At 42.8% G+C, this 23,444-nt stretch overlaps 2 protein-coding genes across 2 annotated transcripts in view; one reads left to right on the top strand and one right to left on the bottom strand.

The window, feature by feature from the left end:
• The window catches only part of PSMD1 (proteasome 26S subunit, non-ATPase 1), a 73,681-nt gene that overhangs the window by 20,225 nt on the left and 30,012 nt on the right, over positions 1-23,444 (bottom strand). The window lies entirely within an intron of this gene.
• Positions 7,342-13,796, top strand: HTR2B (5-hydroxytryptamine receptor 2B). Its single transcript, XM_066590232.1, has 3 exons — positions 7,342-7,992; positions 10,662-10,862; positions 12,638-13,796. Exons 1-3 carry the CDS (start codon positions 7,662-7,664, stop codon positions 13,534-13,536), a joined length of 1,431 nt encoding a protein of 476 aa, XP_066446329.1. The 5' UTR covers positions 7,342-7,661; the 3' UTR covers positions 13,537-13,796.

The following is a 23,444-nucleotide window of genomic DNA, read 5'->3' on the forward strand; positions in this document are numbered from 1 at the left end:
AAAAAAAATCTGTTTCCCCAGAAGATAAATGGTATTTTATGCAATTATCATATGTAAAAACAGAAATAAGTAATTTTCTGCTGCAGAACATACAGTGTACAGGGTAATGACATGGAAAACTGAAAACTGAGATCAGAGGTGACAGTGAGGGCAAAGTATAAAATATTTTCAACATCATTAGCTAAACTAAAAAGGAGATAAGATTCTGTTCATTGCATGACATGGCGAATAACCGCTCCATGCTGCACTAGCTTATCCAGTAAACAACATCTGCATTTACATTATACTGCACATTTGTCCCACATGTACTTTTCTAGGATGATCGTAAACACTAAAAAGGAAATCTACTATGCATTCTGCACCAGTTTTCTGCCATTAAAATGTTACATGCAGTATTTGGGTCAAAAACTTGCAAATTTTCGTTTTGTTTTTTTTTGACCCCATACATAACTTTTCTGGAACTGGTACTTTGAGTAAAAGGGAGCAAATCATTCAGTTTAACTAGAATTTATGCCAGAAACTTGCATAAATTATAGTAGAACTCTATGCCAGTGTATCACTGATGTAGATTTTACAGTATCAGGAGGTTTTTACTTAGGCTGGCATATAAAAAAAAAAAACACGTCTTTTCTCCGATGCTTCTCTATTGTTGTCGGCTCAACTACTTAAAGGGGTTGTCCCTCGCCTAAAGAGGAAAAAAATGTTTTTGCCCAGTCCCCCAGTACCTGTAAAGGAATACTGCTGCCAGGTGTTATTAAAAAAAAAAAAATTCCCTTACCTGAATCCCCGTTCAGCAACTTTAAAAAAAAAAAATCTTGTTTCCAAGATGGCTGCCGCTGGTCTTCTCCCACGGTGCACTGCAGGTCTTTCCCCATGGTGCAACGTTGATGTTCTTCTGCTGTCTGCTCTCCACTGCCGATTCCAGCCACCTCATTGGCTGATCGGCACCATGTGACGGGGGCGGAGCTACGCGGACACTGAGAAGGGGAAGGAGTCAGGACGCAGCTCGTGAGCCCGGACCCTCCAGAAGAGGATTCCTCTCTGCGCAAGCGCGACTGTTGCGGCGACCAGAGGAGAAGTTTGGTCGTCGCCATGGAGACGGGGACGCCAGCACCGGAGGGGGTAAGTGTATAACTTCTGTATGGCCAATATTTAATGCACGATGTATATTACAAAGTGCATTAATATGGCCATACAGAAGTGCATAACTGTACTTGCTTCTGCGGGACAACCCCTTTAAGAGTTTTAAAAAAAAATGTTGCCAAGTACCAGCACGAAGGGGCTTCTTTATGCATAATGTTAGGTCAATGGGAACTGGTGGATAAGTTCAACACAGGCCCCAGTGCATACTCTAATGTACAACTCAAATGTGGTGTACTTTAGCCTTACCACTACCATTTTTTTGAGTTTCAAAGAATAATAATAGTAATATTTGTTAAAGGGGTTGTCTGGGCTCTTTTAGACTGATGACCTATCCTCTATTTAACAAAACAGTTGGAGCTGCTGGTGCTTGTTGGACGATCAGACGATCTTCTCTACTGGTGGTCCGTCAATGGTGCCCTAAACCTGGTCATCTTGTCTGTGCTCTCATGCATCCACTGCTCCCAAAAGTCTGCAGAAAGATATATTCCAGTATGTAGTCCTCGAGCACCATGGTGTATGACCTGTGACATGAAACTGTCTTCCACAACCTCATCTTTGTAGTAGAGTTTGGCTGTTCCTCATCCAGTATTAAAGGGGTTGTCTCGCGAAAGCAAGTGGGATTAAGTACTTCTGTATGGCCATATTAATGCACTTTGTAATATACATCGTCCATTAAATATGAGCCATACAGAAGTTATTCACTTACCTTCCCTGTGCTGGCGTCCCCGTCTCCATCTAACTTCAGCGTCTAATCGCCCGATTAGACGCGCTTGCGCAGAAGGGTCTTCTGCCTTCCGGTCTGTCCGGCAGCAGCAGCGTTCTGGCTCCGCCCCCATCTACAAGTCATAGCGTAGCTCCGCCCCATCACGTGTGCCGATTCCAGCCTCCTGATTGGCTGGAATCGGCACACGTGACAGGGCGGAGCTACGCGATGATGCGTAGAAGGGGGCGGAGCCAGAACACCGCTCGTGCAAGACCGAACAGATGGGAGAAGACCCTTCTGCGCAAGCGCGTCTAATCGGGCGATTAGACGCTGAAGTTAGACGGAGCCATGGAGACGGGGACGCCAGCGCAGGGAAGGTAAGTGAATAACTTCTGTATGGCTCATATTTAATGGACGATGTATATTACAAAGTGCATTAATATTGCCATACAGAAGTGCTTAACCCCACTTGCTTTCGCGAGACAACCCCTTTAAGCAACCTACTACACTGTTTCAACCTATATATAAAAAGGACGATCATCATCACCCGTTTGGTATAATTGGCTTATCATACACCTGACTAGAATTCTAAAAATCTCTGTCTTTGTGCAAGTGTACCTAGAAGATTTCACGGCTATTTTAAAGGCAATGGGTTGTTGCACCAAATATGGATACGATTTCCTTTTTGTTCGCTTTGCACTTTGTTAACTGATAGGAACTATTTACACTTCTGTTTTTGAATGCATTCATACTTTGCAGCATATTTTCCACACCTGCCTAACACTTTTCCATAGTACTGTAATTCTAAGCTTTCATTGACTGCAAAACTGCACATGTGCCAAGGTATGCAAAGATACATGCTCTTAGATCTGATCTGTGCAGTTGTCAATGGAGTAATCCCTCAGAACACAGCAAAGGGAAAGTATAATGGCAGCTAAAGAGGTTGTTACCTTGCATCCCTCTAATTAGTTTTAAGGGAAAAAAAGACATTGTGTGCAATAGTGTATTTTTCTTGAAAGCAGCTAAATGTTCTAGTGTTCAATATGGTAACATTTTTGTATGGCTGTACTGTGGATAAAATGTTCACACATGTCATCTGAAGTATGCAGAAGTTCCTTCTATAACAGATTGCACCAAGTGAGTCTCTGAAGAAACATTTCAACACTTCCTAAACACTGGCTAATTCCCTTGGATTCCTGTGGAGGTTTACACCCCTCCCAGTACCACCCAACGTTTGATGGACAGCTAGAATGAAATTCTAGTATTAGAACACGGATTGTGTTTGTACTCACAACAGTACAACAAAAATATACACAGTGTCAGCTCAAGCCAGGAAGAGAGCCTGGTGCTCAGTGGGGGGGCAGAGGCGAGCAGCCTCTGGGGGGGGGGGGGGGGATCCCCTTCTACTTACCACAAAGTAAGGGGCTTTTTAGACCAGCCGATTCTTGTTCGAATGAGCGAGTGACGTCACCGCTAACTCATTTGCAGTAGTGCAGCCTGTTTAGGCAGGCAGATGCATCATTGGCTCATTCCAATGAGAATCGTTCAGCCCCTGTATAAGCGAATGAGAGGGACTGAACGACTGTTTAAACCGAATGATAAGCGAACGAGCCAATGATGATTTTTATGACTGCAGAAAATGGACAAATGAAAAGTGAAGGATTATCCTTTGTTCAGTCGTTGCTTGCTTTTAGACCAAACCTTCACTCGTTAGAACGATTTATTAAATGATAGTCGTGTAGTTGAAAAGCACCCTAAAATATACGCAACACAATATTCAGCACACGTAATAAACTAAACTGAGGGAGACAACGCGCCATCGGAAAAACCAATTCCCACCGATCTCCCATTTCATCGCGCGAGAGGACACATAAGATTATCAGCTAATCTACACCTTCAATATACATAACAGAAGGAAAGCAGTTCTACACTTTTTAAATCTAGCTTTACAGGCTGCATACAGATATATAGACTTTAGACCATCTTCATACAAAGGACTTTGAAAGATCTTACCTCTAAGACGCAATCAACATAGAACAGTCTTAAGAACATTCCTGAGAATACATATGATCAGTTAAAGGGGTTGTCCCGCGCCGAAACGGGATTTTTTTTTTTTTTTTAACACCCCCCCCCCGTTCGGCGCGAGACAACCCCGATGCAGGGGTTAAAAAAACAAACCGGGTAGTACTTACCCGAATCCCGGCGGTCCGGCACCTTCATACTCACCTGCTGAAGATGGCCGCCGGGATCCTCTCTCTCTGTGGACCGCAGGGCTTCTGTGCGGTCCATTGCCGATTCCAGCCTCCTGATTGGCTGGAATCGGCACGTGACGGGGCGGAGCTACACGGAGTCGGCATTCTGCACGAGCGACCCCATTGAAGACAGCAGAAGACCCGGACTGCGCAAGCGCGGCTAATTTGGCCATTAGAGGCCGAAAATTAGTCGGCACCATGGAGACGAGGACGCCAGCAACGGAGCAGGTAAGTATAAAACTTTTGATAACTTCTGTATGGCTCATAATTAATGCACAATGTACATTACAAAGTGCATTAATATGGCCATACAGAAGTGTATAGACCCACTTGCTGCCGCGGGACAACCCCTTTAAACTTTATTACCCGGGACTCCATCGGCAGCAACCCATGATGGACACATCTATCGAAAGGTTGTTATGAGGCTAAATAGAGTGATTGTGGAACTAAATGATCATCTGGTTACACACTGTAACTAAAGGCTCAGTGGCCTGGGTGCAAAAGTATAGCCCCCTCCCAACCACCCCTGTACCCATACATAAACCATGCAGCATACAGCTGCAAAGCTAATTTACATACATGATCTAGCCCCTTTGCATAAGCTTTCCAAACATGACACATTTGCAAGACTGTGTGAAAATCTGTTTATAGCACCATAGTGTACGATTACCGTGTACCTTCTACACGCATTTAATACACGTTTATTCACTGGCAATCAAATACATTGCCATATGCAGTTCCACTCACATTTGCAAGTAGGGATTGTGCAATATGCAAGCGCAAAAAATAACGCAGCCTGTTCTATCTTGGGCATATTACGTGTGAGAGAGTCGATTGTTCTCTATTGACACATAATCAACGTTGCATTATGTATGGGTGGCATGTATATGTGCCACTGCATGGCAACAGTGCAGGAAATACATGGAGCATGCTGGTGTAACTTGGATAGCTTCTGTATATAAATTATATATTTACTACTGGTATAAGTTATACATCTCCCTGTATATAGTGATATACCCGCATGGTCTATATCATTATATACAGGAGATATGCGCATAGAAGCGACAGGGAGCTGGGTGATGTATTTTGTATATTCACCCGCTCCCTGGTTCCTGTGATGTCCCCCACTGAAGATTGCATGACCCACAAAAATCGGATTCTACAGACTGTGCGCACACTTTGCCTTACAAGTCTACGGGACAATGCATGCATTGTAATTTGAAAGGGGGGGGGGTAAATAAATCTGATTTCTGTCAAAAAAATAAATAAATAAAAAATAGCAAGAATGCCAAGTGATGCCAGCTTTGTCACAACAAGGTGTGCAAAAAATGCAGAGCAATAGAAGACTAGTGTGTATTTACAGTTCCCCTCCCCCACCAGCTTTAAATGGGCGATTTTGGTCCATGAATACTAAAATTGGTCAACGTAAAAAATGTAGGTCTGAAAACACCAATTTGATTCAATGTGTCCATATGCAGTCAGTAAACATAAGAACTGAATACGGACAGAAAATATGCCCGTGTGAATGAGCGCTTAAAAGGGTTGTCCGAGTTTATCTCAGAAGCCTGCTCCCCGTGCAGTTACATAACATAACTAACTGCCATTGTTTGCTTACAGGCTGCCCTCCCGCCTGTTTACAGAACATTACAGGCTGCTGCAGCCAACCAAAGAGCTCAGTCCTCGTTTGCAGAGCTGTCATTGGCTGCAGCATTCTATGACATCTCGTAAACAGGCGGGAGGGGCAACCTGTAAATATGACGTTAGAGGGAAGACCCGAAGCGGGGGCATGGGAAACAGAGAGGCATGTATATACCAGTTAGTTATGTTACCGCATGGGGAACAGGGTTATAATGTCAAACAAGTCTGCCAACCCTTTTAAGAATGAATTGAGAACCTAGAAGTGAGGAACACACAAGGAAGGCATGCACGGATTTAATATATACATACCATGAAGTGTGTCTAGCTATGAAAGAAGAGAAGTTAGTTTTGACTGGAGGAGTATATGCACCGCCGTGTCCTGTGTATACAATATCTGCACATGAAATTCTCCAGACTTTTGAGATCCTCATACATAGCATGATTCATATGATCCAAAAAGGTGCTGACATCACTAATCAGAACCCACTAGTCATCTCACATTTCACCTCCCAAGATTATGATCATTTTTGCAATGAATTTTAGTAACATTACATTTTCTGGGTAATTTTAATAATACAGCATTGTAGACAGGCGCAGCTAAACAACGTAAACCGAAAGAAATGGACACACTTTAGTTAAAAAGTATGTTTTTAGTTAGATGACTGGGCAGTATAATCTATTTTCTAATATAACATGCAATAAAGGCCCGCTAATCTTCTAAATAATGTTGGGGGTCTGTCAGTGAAGCCCCCAAGGGTGCAGCTGGGCTGGGTGGGAGGGACATAATGGGAAGAAAGGAGGAGGAAAAAAAAGAAATGAAGACGGAGTCTGGCTTCTGGCTGACCTCCAGCTGTAAACCTCCACTAGATTCTCTTAAGGAGACTGACTGCTTCCACTCAGAAGTGCAGATGCATTACAGTTACATAGTATTTGCGGACCAACTATGTAACCCTGGGTTACAGATATGTGGAGTGGGAGCTAGGATCAACTGTATCCATGCAGAAGCAGCAAGCAATCATATTTGGAAGTGATTACATTTGTACTTTGTGCTAAAGAGGGCAACTGCAACGCAAAGATCCCAAATGATAGAGCGAGCACGGAGCACAGCACCAGCAAAGTTTTCACAGAACTCAGCTAATTGGTTTTGGTGAGTACGAAAATCTGAAAAATTAACATAAAATTGTCATTTGGATCGAATGGTGTGGCAAAAGTGATATACTGTCAATTAAGATTCCTACCCGTATACTCAAGGGCACACAAAATATTTATGGGGTCGGGTGAGATAAATGTTAAGAGTTAAAGCTTGATGAAGAGTTAAGTTACCAGCAGATAATACCCATAGTGGAGGGGTGGGGGGAGCAAATACACACAGGCAAGCTTGGTCAAAACAGATGGGTTTAAATGAAACAAATCCCTCATCTGCCTCATTACAAGGGCAGAGCGTGGCATTTAAATGATGATCTTACAAACATGGATACTGATATTTTAAAAAGCTTTATGAGATATACCTATATGTTACATGCTGTTCCTGTCCCGTCTAGACGATCACAACAAGAGGTTTGACAGTTTTATACCCATTGATTATTGGACACAACAAGCAACACCTTTGGAGTCTAAAGAGTTAAGCAAACACCTCCCACACACGTACAAAATCGAGACACTCCTGATGGGGCAGGAGAAAGAATTACGAGGACTGGCGATTACAGGAAGACACAAGTAGACTTAAACCATCTGTGCCACATGGAAGACACCTTTTCAAAGTCATTGATCATTGGCTTTTTTTATTTGTTACTGGGATTAAACGATCATCATCAAGGACAGTCATAAAAAAAGGTATGGCGAAAAATCCGGAACCTCCTAAATAACAACCATCATGGATACAAGTCATATGGGTTGTATAAAAGAAACCGCAAAGTGAATGGGACATGCATGACGTTGTTGTAACATACCCCAGGTTACCTGCAATCCTCCACAAGTCTGTTCTCTGGCACGAAATGCCAGAGTTCAACCATTCCTATATACTTACTTTTTTTAATGATACCAAGACTGACACCGCACCTTCGAAGTGCTGGCTTGCCCTTCTAACCCTTATGGTCATTGTGCCTACCATTGGAGGCAACATCCTGGTAATCTTGGCGATATCACTGGAGAAGAAACTACAGAATGCTACTAACTACTTCCTTATGTCACTGGCTGTGGCAGATCTGCTGGTTGGAATATTTGTTATGCCAATCGCTCTTCTCACCATTATGTTCAGTGAGTATGAAACTGTGAACTTTTTTGTAATTGTACTGTCATGTTGATGTTTTTGGCCTTCCAGATAAGTGTTGTATATGGAAGTAAATATTGTAAATACGTTTTTTGCACTAAACCAAACTTTTGTGGCTGGTAAAATGGGGACATCTTTAATAAAATAATTATCTCCATTGAACACCTAAAACGTCAGATGTGACTGTACTTAACGTTTTGGGGAGAAAATGCTCACATTCTCGAAAGCCAGTAGGCAAAGAAAATCTAAGTCCCAATGCTGAGCTACACACTGATTGTTGTTGGTAGATAGCTGCAAGGGCAACTGTTGCACAACCTTCATGCAACTTTGTTTCAGGTCTTTATTCTCAATACTTTGTAACAAAGAGGTTGTGAGCTCACCCTGTCAAACGAAACTCTGTATTCCCAGCATGCATGACATGAGTTATATCTGAAATTCCAAAATGTGGGTGACGTAAGGTTTGGTTGAGCATAGATTCTCAAAATAAGGTTTTGAAAAGCATTCAATGGCATTGGTAAATCAAGAGAACGCCATAATAATATGTTCAGTTTTGGGGTGAAGAGCAAGCAAGAGATACCCAACCCAATACTTTGTCAGTGGCCTACAGAATTAAAAAACAAAAAAAACACAATGCTCTACATCAACCTTATTGAGACAGCAGCTGTTCCACTGTTACATTTTGTTGGTCACAGAACATGTATATAGTATGGACAGACCGCAGAACTCCTATAGAGCTTCTTTGCTACTGCATATAACCATTAGCAGCTCCTACAAAATAGCGCAACTATCCCTTGACAACTTCAAATGCAAATAGACAAATGGGTTTCCTCGCCTTAGAATAAGATGGTTTACAAACCGGTAGATGCAACAGTTGACTAAAAAAAAGATGCATCCTTGTTACACTAATTAATGTGATCAAACACAATTTTACTAATAAAAATCAAATATTAAATTACAAAAGTAACATAAAAGCCAAACCTCCCTCTATGATGCAAACTATGAAGTGCCAGGCATTCTAGCTTACTAAAATAAGCAGAGGACTTTTACATATAACATGCCAAGTTCTTAGTAACCGTAAGCACTGGAAAACTTGCAGCAGTGATTAAAAGGAATCTATCACTGGCCACGGTTATTGTATAAAGCACATTTAAATCAATGGAAGGATCATTAGCTCAAAGCTATAAAAAGCACAAATGGCAACTCATACATTTTATTAATCTGCAACACAAGTTCCTGCCTTTACTTCATGAAAGCGCTGTACTTGGAATCCAAAGGAAAACAGAAGTAAAAGATAGAGTAACCCCGAAGGAAACACTGCCCAAAAATAATGAAGTGCAGAAGAAAAAATAATAACTTGGGCAAAGTCAATTTTAACAGAATTTCAAAGTTGTCAAAAAGCCCTGATGGCAGTGTAGTAGTATACTACACAGTATTACGTTCCCAACAGCAAAGCCGCATGCATTAGTTGCAATTAAAAGTTGAAAAATAAATTAAAGCAGTTGCTACTAACTATACAATCTACTAGAGTGAATTCCCACCTGACAGATTTGTTGACAAAGTGTCTAACTAAAAGTCAGTTCCATTTAGTTGTATGGGGTTGTTTAGGCGGCAAGCACATGGGTTTCTGCAGACTCTAATTAGTTGAATGAAACCGCTGTAGAAATATGTGCAAGAAATCTGCCATTCGTGAATAAAACCCTTACCATGCTGATACATTTGCAAGGACATCCCTGAACAGAATGATGGCAATTACATCAGGTTTCTAGTAATTGTTCTAGACACGATGAGATGGTTCCAGTAAAGAACAACCAGGTGCCATTACAGTAGGCTGCAAGACCTCTTTGTTTAAAGTGTACTGTGGGAACGTATTATTGGCAAACTCACAAGGTCATAGGGCACCGTATGTGGATCTGGCTTTGGACGCATATGGCTGGCGTGGCGTCCCAGCCTAATAGCTCACATGTACCGTAGATTGCCACCCAGCTTTCACAGATTTTAGAATAAGCAAGTCTATTTATCCAGTTATTTGGGAATACAGATGTACCAGTTAATAAGACAGATTTGAGAGTTGGGCGACAACTCTAAAAACACCCAAAATTTATAAGCCTATTATGCCATTGTGCCAGTCATAGACAACACGGAAACAACTAAATAGAGGACATCACATACATAAAGTTAATGCTTTCAACTAAAACACCATTGGTTGGTCATAGTTCTGGGACTTTTTCCTCCAGCAAACACTTATTTGGTTTTCTTCTACACTACCTTACACAGTTCAGCACCCATGGTTAGACTCTGTTCACATCGGTTTGGGTTTCCGTTGTCCTTTATTGGTGCAGCAAATTGGAATCCCTGCAGGAAATGGATCTATGCCATCACAGTGCCAAACGGGTCCCATTGTCTACAACAGGGGGGGGTGTCCATCCAGCTTCTGTCGTGCCTGCGGACACTTTTCTGGATTAAAAGGCCTGGCACGCTGAGATACTACGTCTGGGGATCTGCACTGCAGGCCCTAAATGATACAGATGTAAACACAGCCTAACGATTAGTAGCCACGGTAAAACCATCCAATGTAACTTTTGACTATATTCACTACTTCAGGTGAATGAGGGGGATGAAGGAAAAACACAATGATCACTGTGTCTGTCTTTTTCAGAACCTGCCTGGCCACTTCCACAATGCCTATGTGCAATCTGGCTGTTCTTGGACGTCCTGTTTTCCACAGCTTCTATTATACACCTTTGTGCCATATCTCTAGATCGCTACATTGCCATCAAGAAACCAATCCAAGCCAGTCAATTCAACACTAGAGCCAAAACGCTTATTAAGATTGCAGTGGTGTGGCTGATATCAGCAGGTAAGCCGAAAAAAAGTTCACTCTTTGAAGTTTGACTACAGTACATGTGAATTACCAACACACAAGAAAAAAAAACAACAACAGAGGTCTTAAAAGGAGTTTTCCAGGGAACTACTATTAATAATGACCTATCCTCGGGACCCCGACCGATCAGCTGAGTGGGCGCATGTTGTCTCTGGAAAACCTCTTTTAAGACTTCTGTTTTTTTCTTGTGTATTGGTAATTCAGGTTTACATGTGTACTGTAGTCACCGCGACAACCTCTGTGTTATTGCGCACTGACAACATGCGCCCACTCATCTGATTGGTTGGGGTCCCGAGCAACAGTTCCCGGCCGATCAACTATTGATGACCTATCCAGAGGACATGTCACCAACAGTATTTCACTGGAAAACCCCATTAAAAACGCCAAAGGTTTTTACGCACAAATATGTGTATTATATTGTCAGTTAATACACCGAATTCTGAATAAAGGCCGATTTACACGCAACGAGTATCGCTCAAAATTCGTCCAAATGACAGCTTCTGAGCGTTAGCCGTTGCGTTCAAAAGTGTGCCCATCGTGCACTCATTATTCATCGCCGAGTTCAACTCCGTATAAAAGCAGTGGTCCCTGATAAGAGGGACCACATGCAGAGTTCTCTGCAGGCAGCGCTGATAGCATTGTATGCAGCTGGCAGCCAGCAGGAGAACAAGTGACATATTTAGAGAACAGACCACCCGCTGTTCTCTAAATACATGCAAATGAAGCTAGCTAGCTATTAATAGGCTGATTAGGGTCCATTAGTACCGAATGCAATATGATTGCTCAAAACTGAGTTTCTGACGAATTTTGAGCGATCATCTTTGTGTGTAAATGGACCTTAAGTTTGATGGTTCATTAAAAATACAGCAGCTCATAAAACTAATAAATCAGGTAATCACTGTATGTAGGCCAATAGACAATAGCAGATACCTCGAGTCACATTGAATTTCATGAGTGATGGTATATAGCCAGTAACTACGCAGCAGGTGGTTAGATAATGCATATTATGTTCACAGAACACGTGTTTTACATGCCACTTCACTAAAAAGGTTCCAACATGCAAAACCGGAGGTTATACAAATGTCAAACATGGTGCAACCTCCGCTCCTAATCCAGAGCAAGTAGCTCTTCCAACTAGCAGGGGCCGTTGCCAGTTAGTCTATGACAACACGCTGATCCTCTGAATCCCGCAGCTGTGGAGGTGCTCTGCATAACTGGGACATGCTGAAAAACTATCCCTATGCTTCCCTACATTACGGATCAGAAACACTTTCCTTTAATTTATTCTGGCCTGAAAAAGCTTACAGTGCATAATGATCAGATTACTTGGGTCTTGCATGATAAAGCTTTGGTAATCAGTCTGCAGCAGCTGTACGGTAGGACAGGAAATCAACATTTTCTGAAAGATGTAACAAGCCAGTAACTAAACTGTATACTTAAAGATGGAATCTCTCCTACACAGCCATTCTAATGGGGCAAGTGAAGGAGGGATTTTCAGCTTTCATGCTATACATCAGGCTAAAGAGATGACACAACTTCTTGAAATAAGCCTAAAAAAAAAAAAAAGCCCCTCCATTGCATGGTTTTAGGATGTGCTATTGTTTTTGCTAATCTTAACACATTAGTACATGTCAAGAAATTATGCACTGTGAAGTGTATGATAGTCACAGAAATAAACATCTTCAGTGCAGTGCTTGAAAAGAATTCCTCCAAGTTTACACAAGAAGTAAATGATCTTCATTCTGTTTCAGGCATTGCTGTTCCCATACCGATCCAAGGACTCCTAGAGCCAAACACCATCTTCAACACAAACAACACCTGTGTGGTTCGGACAGAGTATTTCAAGTACTTTATTATTTACGGCTCCTTGGCTGCATTTTTTGTCCCATTCGGGATTATGGTGGTCATTTACTTCCTGACCATTCACTTGTTGAGAAAAAAGGCATATCTAATCAAGAACAAGCCTCCTCAGCGCCTCACCTGGTCTACAGTATCTACAGTCTTCCAGAGGGATATGACCCCTGGTTCCTCTCCAGAGAAAGTTGCCATGTTGGATGGCCAAAGACGAGAACGGACATTGCAGATCAACAGTGATGAAATGCCCCTTCGAAGGCTTTCTAGTGTAGGGAAGAAGTCTATGCAAACCATCACGAATGAGCAAAGGGCTTCCAAAGTCTTGGGAATAGTCTTTTTCCTCTTTGTTTTCATGTGGTGCCCCTTTTTCGTTACAAACGTGGCTTCAGTTCTCTGCGATCCAAGCAACTGTGATCCCGAAATAATCAAGATGTTAATGGAAATCTTTGTGTGGGTTGGGTATGTGTCATCTGGGGTAAACCCTTTAGTCTACACACTATTTAACAAAACCTTCAGAGATGCCTTTGGGCGTTACATCACCTGCAACTTTCGTGGCATGCGGCCAGTGGGAATCCTTCGAAACTGCTCTACTCGGATTTCATTTCGGAGCTCAATGGCGGAAAATTCGAAACTGATCATGAAACATAGCATGAAAAATGGGATAACCCCAGTCATGTACCCGAGCCCATTGAGACTGAGGAACTCTCAGCTCGAGTCATCGACTATCCTGCTCGACACATTATTACTCACTGAAAACGAAGCTGGAAAGACTGAAGAGCAAGTGAGCTATGTATAAAGCCAACACATATGCAGTGCTCATCTTCATCCAATAGCATTTTGGAATATATTTATAAATTGCTAAACATGGAGGAAAATGTTACTCTAAGTTGAGGTTGGAGCTGCGCTGAAAGTCTTAGCGTCATGACAGCAGCAGTGTGGACATATCAATATAAAAACAATAAAAAGCACCTAGAATAAAGCAGAAAAGGGACACCCTAACAGCCCTTGGAACGGCTTTCAGCTGGCATCACTGGGATTTACATTTGAAAGTTAGAAATGCCGATCGCTTGAAGTATTTTCATAAGAGTACTCTGAAAAACAGCGAGTTCAGTTACGTCCCAGTATCACTTTACACAAGTTGTCTGGGTTTAGGTGGTAGTGCGATTAATCGTGCAGAACATTAGCCACTACCTGTAAACCATGTGACAGATAATCTGCTTTACTTGTATTTTTTCTTTCAAACAGTTGCAAAACTTACCAATTTTTTTCCTACACAATCACAGGATGATAGCAGCTGTCAGGCATACACTACTAAATAACCACAACTTGTGTCAAAACTTAGTGTGACGTTGAGAAGGGTAAACAACTGATAAATTGACCGTATTACATGATGATATGGTAGTAGTGGCTATGGAAAACAAAACATGTTCTTGTGTATTGTACAATCACTTTTGTCAGGTCCTACCTGTTCAGACTGTTATTACTGCTGTTAGTTTGTAAAGACTTACAAGTCAATGCTGGTTGTTAAAACTAAAGTTAGGCCAGTATTTCATTCCGATTGAGAAAAAAAAGATTTCTGAGAGGTGAACGTATTTATAGATTTATGAGGAGGTTGAAAAAGACAAACATTAAAAACATTTTAAAACTTGTTAGGCACCGTCATGTTTTCTTTTGTAAGACGAAAAGGAGGACCAGGAAGCACCCCAAGGGATGCCACGATCAGATTCTCCAGTGTGAAGGTGGCCAACGGGTATCGTTACACGGATGGAAGATAACCAAACTTACTTAAAGCAACCTTCCGCTTTCAGGACAAAATTGTGTCTTGGAAGAAGGGGGGGGGGGTCATTACTTGCTCTTCTCTGCTGTTTCTGGTCCTGTTTTCAGCGATCCTATACAATCTTCAGACTAACTAATCCCAACAGTGCATTGCTAGTGTTAGATTACCAATGCACTGATGCGTGCTTGCTGACTGGCCAGAGCTGGTCATGTGATAAACACTATACCAGTCAATTAGAGAGCAGTCTGCATTAGGTAGAATGAAAATTGTTGCAGCTAGAGAGGAACAACTGTAAATGTGCACCATCCTGAAACTGGAGGGTCACTTTAACTACATAATGTGTGGAGGGGGAGGGGAGAGGGTTACTGACTAGAGATGAGCGAACGTGTCCGTTACGGACACATCCGCACCCGGACACCGGCTTTAGCGAACACTGCAGTGTTCGCGCGTAAGTGTCCGGGTGCCGCCGGGGGGCGGGGAGATGCGCGGCGGCGCGGGCGGCAGTAGCGGAGAACAGGGGGGAGCCCTCTCTCTCTCCCTCTCCCCCCCACTCCCCGCCGCACCCCCCCGCGCTGCCACGGCGGCCCCCGAACTTTTTCGCCCGAACACCGAGGTGTTCGCAAAGTTCGGTGTTCGGGCGAAAAAGGGGCGGGGCCGAACGTGTTCGCTCATCTCTATTACTGACCCTTCTTTCAACATCTGAGAAGGATTAGAAAATTCTAAAAAAAAAAAAAAATTCAAAGTGGGATGATAAAAATGGGACAAAAGGGGTGCATGGCAGTAAAGTTATATGTAAACTTTATACTGTGGGTTAAGGATAAATGTGGCAATGCCAGATTTATATAGGTTTTAATATCTCTACTACTATTACAAGAATAATTTTAAAAATTGCTTTCTTCTGCTATATTCTGACCCTTACAACTTGCTTTTTATTTTTATGTCAATGATGCTGTGTGAGGGCTTGTTTTTTTTGTGGTGTGAGCAGTCACTTCTATGGATATAATTTTAGGCTACAGATTATTTTTTTTATGCTATATTTTACAGACATGGTAATATAAAATATTTTTTCATATTGATTTTTTATGCTTTAACTTAATTCTATTGCTTATAGAAAATACTGCAATTCTTAAGTATTGCAGTATAATGTACTTTTAGCTGCAACATATAAAGCCGTGCCACAGGCTTAATAGGTTGAAATCTATGGCATGCCTGGAAGCCTTCACTTGGCTCCACGCTGCCATAAACAACCAAATGGCGCCCTACAATCTTATTGCAAGAAGTGAAGAGGGGGAAGAGGAAGGGGGCTTCAGGAGACAAAGGGAGGCGCCTCCCTCTGACAAGCAATTTAATTATTATTGGCATCTAAACTATTAACGGACAGATATCAGCTGTATTTTACAGCAGGCTCCTCAGCCTGTGCCATAGAAATCTCACAAGCATCTGCATGTCGAATGTTGTAAAAGTGTAATACATTTGGTACATCTTTGTCTGTCCATGAGTCAGAAATTCAAGAATTTATGTCAGCTATCAGCAGACCTAGACTGTGCTATAATTTGAGCTACGTTCTGGAATAAATTATGACAAAATCTGTCAGTTTGTGGGAAGTCCCTCCATCTCTTGCCAAGAGAAAGACAAAATGACTAGAAGTCACAAATTACTGCACAAATCTGGAGTGTATCACAATTTGTGACTTTTTTTTTGTTTAGAACAGAAAACGGTCAGAAAGAGTCTTTAATAAATCCCCTCCTATGTGTGCACATCACAACCACAGGTGAAGCATATCAAGACGTCAATCCTCAGCAATGATACAAGTGACTATGTTGTCCACGGACTGATAGCACATGCTTTCCCATACATGAGCTGTAGACTCTTAGGCCACTCTTACATATGGCCCCGCAAAGCGCCGCCATTTTATTGATGAGGTGCGCTAAAAATGAAAAAAATTGAACAGACAAGGCTTGAAAAATCGAGCGTTTGAGCACAGGTCTGTGAGGCTCCATTAAAAAAATCAATTGGGAGTGTTATACCGTGGCGTTCAAAACGCCACGGTAATCGCGGAAAAAACGGCTGTGTGAGAGTGGCTTTATAGTCATCTGTGCATGTTTAAACAAATTAAAACTGAACACACACAATGTTCACACAGTTGGCCACTACAAGAAAAACTTTTTAAAAGTTGCACAGCTACACACTGGACTTTTGCCAAGTGTATCCACTGCAGATCCTTATGGCTGTGAGCACCCTATATGTAAACACAGCCATGGAATGAGTAATAGAATAATGGTGCTAGATACGCTGAGCTATTGGCAGGACATTAGAGCCTGAAGATGAAGACAATGTACGTGGATTTTAGTGACTGGTATTAGCAAGGCCTTCTAGCCATCCGTGAAGGTAGAGTAGCTCCCAAACACAAGCACCTGTCCTGCCTCTCAAAATTATGCGCAGAATGTCAGAAGAAAGCCAGGAAAGCTCGCTGGGTTCAATCCCACACAGCACGGCGTGTAAATGTTTGCGTTATAGAAACAGCACCAAATAAACACCAAGAAAATGTAAAAAACAGGAATTTCAATAGCAGTACACATTATCCTTCATAAAACACTCATTAAAAGACACCATCACCTGATCACTTACATGGACAACCCCTATTCAACAGGGCCCCTTGTGTGAAAATAACCATCAGAAGTATGCTTACCTCTCTGTGATCGCCAGGAGTCAGCGCTGCAGCCGCGGTGGTCCTGGTGATTCCTGACAGATATCACAGGGAATCAGGCGACCGCTGAAGCCAGTGAGAGACTGCGGTCTCACTGCTTGTTATGGCATCAGCGCTCACATCCTGAACGCCTTGATGCCACTAGTTCAAGAACGTAATGTTGCAGCTTCTCATTGGCTGCAGTGGTCACGTGATGTCCTGTGACATCGTTTGTCACAACAAACCCCGGACAGCAGTGGGCTGCAGCGCTGGATCTCGGTGGCCACAGAGGTTTAAATATGGCCGGCTGCACATGGCGAAATCAAGAACAGGCATCTGCCTCCGGGTTCCCAACAAACGCTGCCCATAGCATAGCATGCAATGGAAAAGTGCTTTTTCCTGCACACAAAATCAATCCTGATTTTCTGCTCATGGAGTGAAAAAAAAAAACAAGAACGCAGCATGCTCTATTTTAGTGCGGTATTTGCGTGAATGACGTCCATTGAATCCGGCCCAGTCGTGTGCAGCCGGCCTAACTCTGTTTATTATGTTCACACAGTGGGTCTTATTGAAAAGGGGCTGTCCATGAAACAACTGGATACAAGGTATTCAAATCTGTAATGCAAGAAATACAAGTGATTAAACTGACATATTCAGAGGTTCAGGACACCTTTAAAAATGTAGTTAGAACCCAAGAAAGCAGTGAGAATAGAGCCATACATATAAATGTTGGTTTTTATAGGATTGGCGCCAGAAGCAATTTTTAAATTTACTCTTTTCTTCTAATATATCCCGACTGTTTTTGTTGACTTTTAGATGGACTATAATTTTTGAGTATGCAGATAAAACTATTCTGCAGATCAGAAAGGAACAAAATCTAATTGCCATTGTCAAAAAGTAGACCACATGTATTATATTTGTCAGGATCAGAGGCTGTAAACCCGCTGTGCCACACACTGGATCAACTTTGGGCCAAGGCTACAGGTAGCACCTGAGGAACCCTAGTCTTCACCCTATCGCCCTACCAGTAAAGATCTGGGCTTCACTGCAGGGTCCCCAAGCCACTACGCTGGAAGTGGTCCCAGCTATGTGGCAGCTGACACAACAGACAAAGGTGCAGTACCTAGGTGTGTGAACAGAAGCAGCATAAACCTCAAGACGAGAGACAGCCTATAGGTCAGCACACACAAAGCAGGTTTGGCATGTTACAAACAGGCCAGGAGTTGGGGCAGGCAGCAGCTGGGAGAGTGGTCAATACAACAAGCCAAGGTGAGGAGAATGTAGAATAGTCAGGGTATAGGCAAAATCACAAACTAAACAAATAGCACCGTCAGACAGACGAGGAAACCAAAAGCTTAGGCACCTTCCTTAGTGGGAGGATGCTCCATATAACTAGAGGTGCTCTGGGATTGGTGGGAAACAAGATTACAGGACGTAGGCTTTCATCCGAATCCATTAATTTTGGATGGTAAGTGTATGTAAGTGGCAAGTCGCAGGGATATCTAACAATCTGACATTATTTTGTCTCGCAACGTCACAGGCCACAATGTGAAAGAACCCATAGGAAAGCATGGGCTTCACATACATGCGATTTGTCGCATCACGAGAAAATTGTGCGATTTTGTTGCCGATGTGAAACCGGCCTAATGCTTTGTTCCTCAGAAGGCTGCTGCCATAGGGGACCAAGGCTTACCCCATTCTTTCGATTAAAATGAACATACTAGTTTGGCCACATGGCTCCTGATATTCATGCCATTCCTTTAATTATAAAAGCTTATAAAAAAAAAAAATAAATAGTCACAAGTTTGTTTGTTATAGATTGAAGATCTCTGGTAGATCTTTAAAAAAAAAAAAGAAAAAAAGGAAGTCAAAATGGCTCCTGCGGTAGCCCAACTGGCTACTAAAATCTACAGCACTTTGTCAAACATCCATATTAAAAATGGAGCGGTTACCAACCAGCGTCTTTCCAGCTGTTACAAAGCTAAAACTCCCAGTAGGTCCCAAGAGCCACAGAATGAGCCCAGTGCTCTAGTGGTTCACCGATCAGTACTGTCACGTTACGGCACTTCTAGACATGATACATACTGTATACCTGCCTGCTTGGTCTGTGTACATTTCTGCTGGGTACTTCAATTTCCCCTCACATGAAAACCTACTGATTGGATAATCTGCTTTATATTGCTAATTGACTCCAATTAATGCGCTTGTATGCTCGTTTATGATAGAACAGTTGAATCGGCTCACCCAGTTGTGGACCTTGGCCATTATATAAACACGTCTGCTCCACACCTGACATTTCTTTGCCCGCTGCTCTCTGGGCCTCCTCATATTCGGTGCGCGCTCCATGACGTATTTATGTAAGAAAATGATTTACTGATACTTTATCTCCCCGCTCATCTATCACTAACAATATCCCAGCCTTTTTTGGATGCAACAACCCAGTTTAAGCATTTGGAAGGCACTGGTGTTTAATTCCTTCACCATCACATAGGTGCATTTACTTAAAGAACACATTCATTACTTTCATGTGAGCTGACAAAACCACCAGTATTGATGACAGCTGTGCGAAAGGAACAGTAGAAACTAAGGCCTCTCTCACACAGGCGGGGTTTTGGACAGGGTTAGGCGAGTGCTTTCAACGCCCGCTAAAAACTCTTCACTAAGCCTCCATTCATTTCAGCGGAGCCTCTCAGAGGTGTTTTTAAAGGGGTTGTCTCGCAGCAGCAAGTGGGGTTATACACTTCTGTATGGCCATATTAATGCACTTTGTAATATACATCGTGCATTAAATATGAGCCATACAGAAGTTATTCACTTACCTGCTCCGTTGCTGGCGTCCCCGTCTCCATGGCTCCGTCTAACTTCAGCGTCTAATCGCCCGATTAGACGCGCTTGCGCAGAAGGGTCTTCCGCCTTCGGCTCGGCAGCAGTGGCGTTCTGGCTCCGCCCCTTCTACGCGTCATCGCGTGGCCCCGCCCCGTCACGTGTGCCAATTCCAGCCTCCTGATGGCTGGAATCGGCACACGTGATGGGGCGGAGCTACGCGATGACGCGTAGAAGGGGCGGAGCCAGAACGCCACTGCTGCCGAACCGAGCCGAAGGCGGAAGACCCTTCTGCGCAAGCGCGTCTAATCGGGCGATTAGACGCTGAAGTTAGACGGAGCCATGGAGACGGGGACGCCAGCAACGGAGCAGGTAAGTGAATAACTTCTGTGTGGCTCATATTTAATGCACGATGTATATTACAAAGTGCATTAATATGGCCATACAGAAGTGCATACCCCCACTTGCTTTCGCGAGACAACCCCTTTAATGCATGCTGTAGGTTCTAATTTTCAGCGTTGCAGTGTGTTTTAGGCGCCCTGCATCACCCATTTAAAGGAATAGGGTGTATTAAAAAAGATGTAAAACGCAATGTACAGTGTTTTACAGCGTCTTTAACGCTGCTTACTATGCCACCGGGAGGAGAAGAAAAAAAAAGTGACGATTCCAACAGCTTACTTTTGCCTGCGTTGTTACTGCACAAAACATGCAGTAAAAGATATGCAGGTAAATGCTCGCAAAACGCGGCTCTGCATGCTGTAAAGAGCTGCGGTAAAAAAATGCGGCATTTTTATAAACATGCTAGAGTGGCCCAAGGGTGCATTCACACAGGTGGTTGAGACTAAAACCCAAACCAAAAGTCCCTTTTTCAAAGCCACAAAGGAAAAAAATGCACACATTTTTGTGTATGTAGTTTTGGTGTAGTTCTTACCGCATCCAAACCCCCCTGTGTGAACACACCCTGACAGTCAATTATAATGAACTCTAAAGTCAGAACAAACAACTTGCTTTTGCATTCTAGTGAATCTGAATGGTTGTTGGCCCAATACCAGCTGATGGCTGGGGTCCTGTGTGGCAGCCGCCCACCAATCAGTTATTGATGACCTATCCTGAGAATAGTGTGCGTGTCTGGAAATTGAGAAAGGGGTTTCATTTCCAAAATATGGTTTCTGTGATACTAACACACAACATCTTCTAATAGCGCTACCCACTATTCCTACTGGAAGGCACTATTAATCTGTGCAGCACTGGGGTGAGGAGCGCACGCCGACCTTTTTCCTATTCGGACAGTGAATTGGAAGGCTTCACTGTGTTCTAAACCAGGGACCCCCAACTCCAGTCCTCAGGGACCCCCAACAGGTCATGTTTTCAGGATATCCTATAGTAAGAACACCTGTGGCAATGTCTGAGGCACTGACAATAATTACATCACCTGTGCAACACTGAGGAAATCCTGAAAACATGACCTGTTGGCGGTCCCTGAGGACTGGAGTTGGGGAACACTGGTCTAAACAGTCTTAGACTTGTGGTGCCTCTTAGCACAGTGTAGTGAGGTAAGCACTCACTTTTGCATTTGTCTACATGTCCTACAATACTTATCCAAGGAAGCGCTCTGCTTTTTTTCTTGTATATGGAGGATAGGTCATCAATAGTAAAGTCCCGGAATACCCCTTTAAGACTGTGTGCCAGTGTGGCACATACTGATTAATCTTAAAAGGGAGCATGCTGGGTATCTGAGAAAAAAAAAAAGAAAAGGTACTACATTTCTCAATATATTTTTGGATCAGCTCCTCGTGGTAGTCCAGATCTCTGCTTGCTTTCAGGGATGGCCTTCATTGCTCACTTCTGGTGGATGTAAAGCTGTACTGGACATGTGATGGGCACACGTGTGGACTGGTTATAGGATGGGTATCGGAAAGGCGTCTAACCAGTCAAGCACCTACGTGATCATCACATAACAAAGACAGAGTTTTATGCACAAAGAACAATGAAAGTTCCTACTGAATGCCATGAAGCAGAGATACTGAAAAAATTGTAAGGAATCAGCACAGAAGATATACTGGAGAACTGATCAAAAATGTCATAGCAAAAAAATGACTTTTTCCCCTAAAGTCCGAATTCCTCCTTTATCCTTACTGGTGGTTTAATTGCTTGTCCTTTATCATTTTGCCCTTGAGGTAATAAAATAAGCACACCAAGACCAGGCTGCCCAGTAATCTTGTGTTTAAAGGGCTTATGCCAGCATTAAATATCATATCCGAAGGTTGCAAGTTCAATCCCCGCGTGTTTCAGGTACTCGGCTCAAGGTTGACTCAGCCTTCCATCCTTCCAAGGTCGGTAAAATGAGAACCCAGCTTGGAGGGGGGTAGTAAATAAAAATATATTTAAAAAAATCACCAGAAAGCGCTGCGGAATAAGTTCAAACATTGAAGAGGCTCCAGCGCCGTGGCTGATTGGCGAGGATCCCAAGCAGCAGGCCCCATGATCAGTTACTGAAGGCATATACTGAGGCTGGGCCATCAATTTTAAAAAGTTTGGATAACCCCTTTAAAACTGAGCCACATGCTGAAAAGGCTAATGTCATACCTTTTCATGTAACACAGATTATGGCCCTTTTATACGGGCCTACCATCGTTTAAAACGACTGCACAAGTGCTGATGTCACTGCTAATGTCATTAGCGCTCGTGCACAGTGTTTACACTGAAAATGTATCGCTGGATCGCCTCTTTTGCCTCAGCACTTCTATGTAAAGCGCTGAGGGTTTGCACGGAACAAGCAGCAAGTGATAGTTTTTAGCAACAAGTGAACAAATGGGTGAGCGTTATGGGGTTTTTTTTGCATTTAACTAGTAGCAGGGGGCGATGTGTGTTTACTAGGAGCAGAAACCCTAACTACAATCTGAACCTCTGTACCAAATAACAAACAATGCCCCTATAGGAATCTGAGCATTCTATTTCTTTAATGTAATACATGCACATGTTTACCGTCCAAACGTCTCTACGCACTCAATATTTTAAGTGGATCATCAAGTCGGGTATATGAGATGACAATTCAACTCCGTTTCCAGTAATTCGCCTTTTAGGCCTTGGAGACCAGAACTGTACAGAACCCTTTCTCGCAAACTATACAAATGTAATTACTCAGTGGGCTCTGTTACTTCTCCAACATTCAACCAGCTGGCCCCAAATAACCACACATGGCGGGCATTTGGTGACTCATGAATCTGGAACCATCGTCCCTCTACCATTACTCCGCTAAATGCTTTCAATTAGGCCGGTGGCTCCATTTCTTCTTCTCGCACACACATGGAACTCCTCTGACGCTAAAACCACCTAAAGCAGATAAACGGAATGAAGCATGCTTCATGTGCTATGGAGTTCATTCACTGCTTGCTATTATCTTCAGATCAATGTTATA

This window comes from Eleutherodactylus coqui, chromosome 1, assembly GCF_035609145.1.
Source record: "Eleutherodactylus coqui strain aEleCoq1 chromosome 1, aEleCoq1.hap1, whole genome shotgun sequence".
Lineage (NCBI taxonomy): Eukaryota > Metazoa > Chordata > Amphibia > Anura > Eleutherodactylidae > Eleutherodactylus > Eleutherodactylus coqui.

Bases quoted from the DNA above. Each gene is read 5' to 3' on its own strand.
- HTR2B (XM_066590232.1), top strand. From the start codon at position 7,662: ATGCATGACGTTGTTGTAACATACCCCAGGTTACCTGCAATCCTCCAC. The intron at 7,993-10,661 runs GTGAGTATGAAA...TGTCTTTTTCAG, and splicing joins TCTTCTCACCATTATGTTCA to AACCTGCCTGGCCACTTCCA. The intron at 10,863-12,637 runs GTAAGCCGAAAA...ATTCTGTTTCAG, and splicing joins GGTGTGGCTGATATCAGCAG to GCATTGCTGTTCCCATACCG.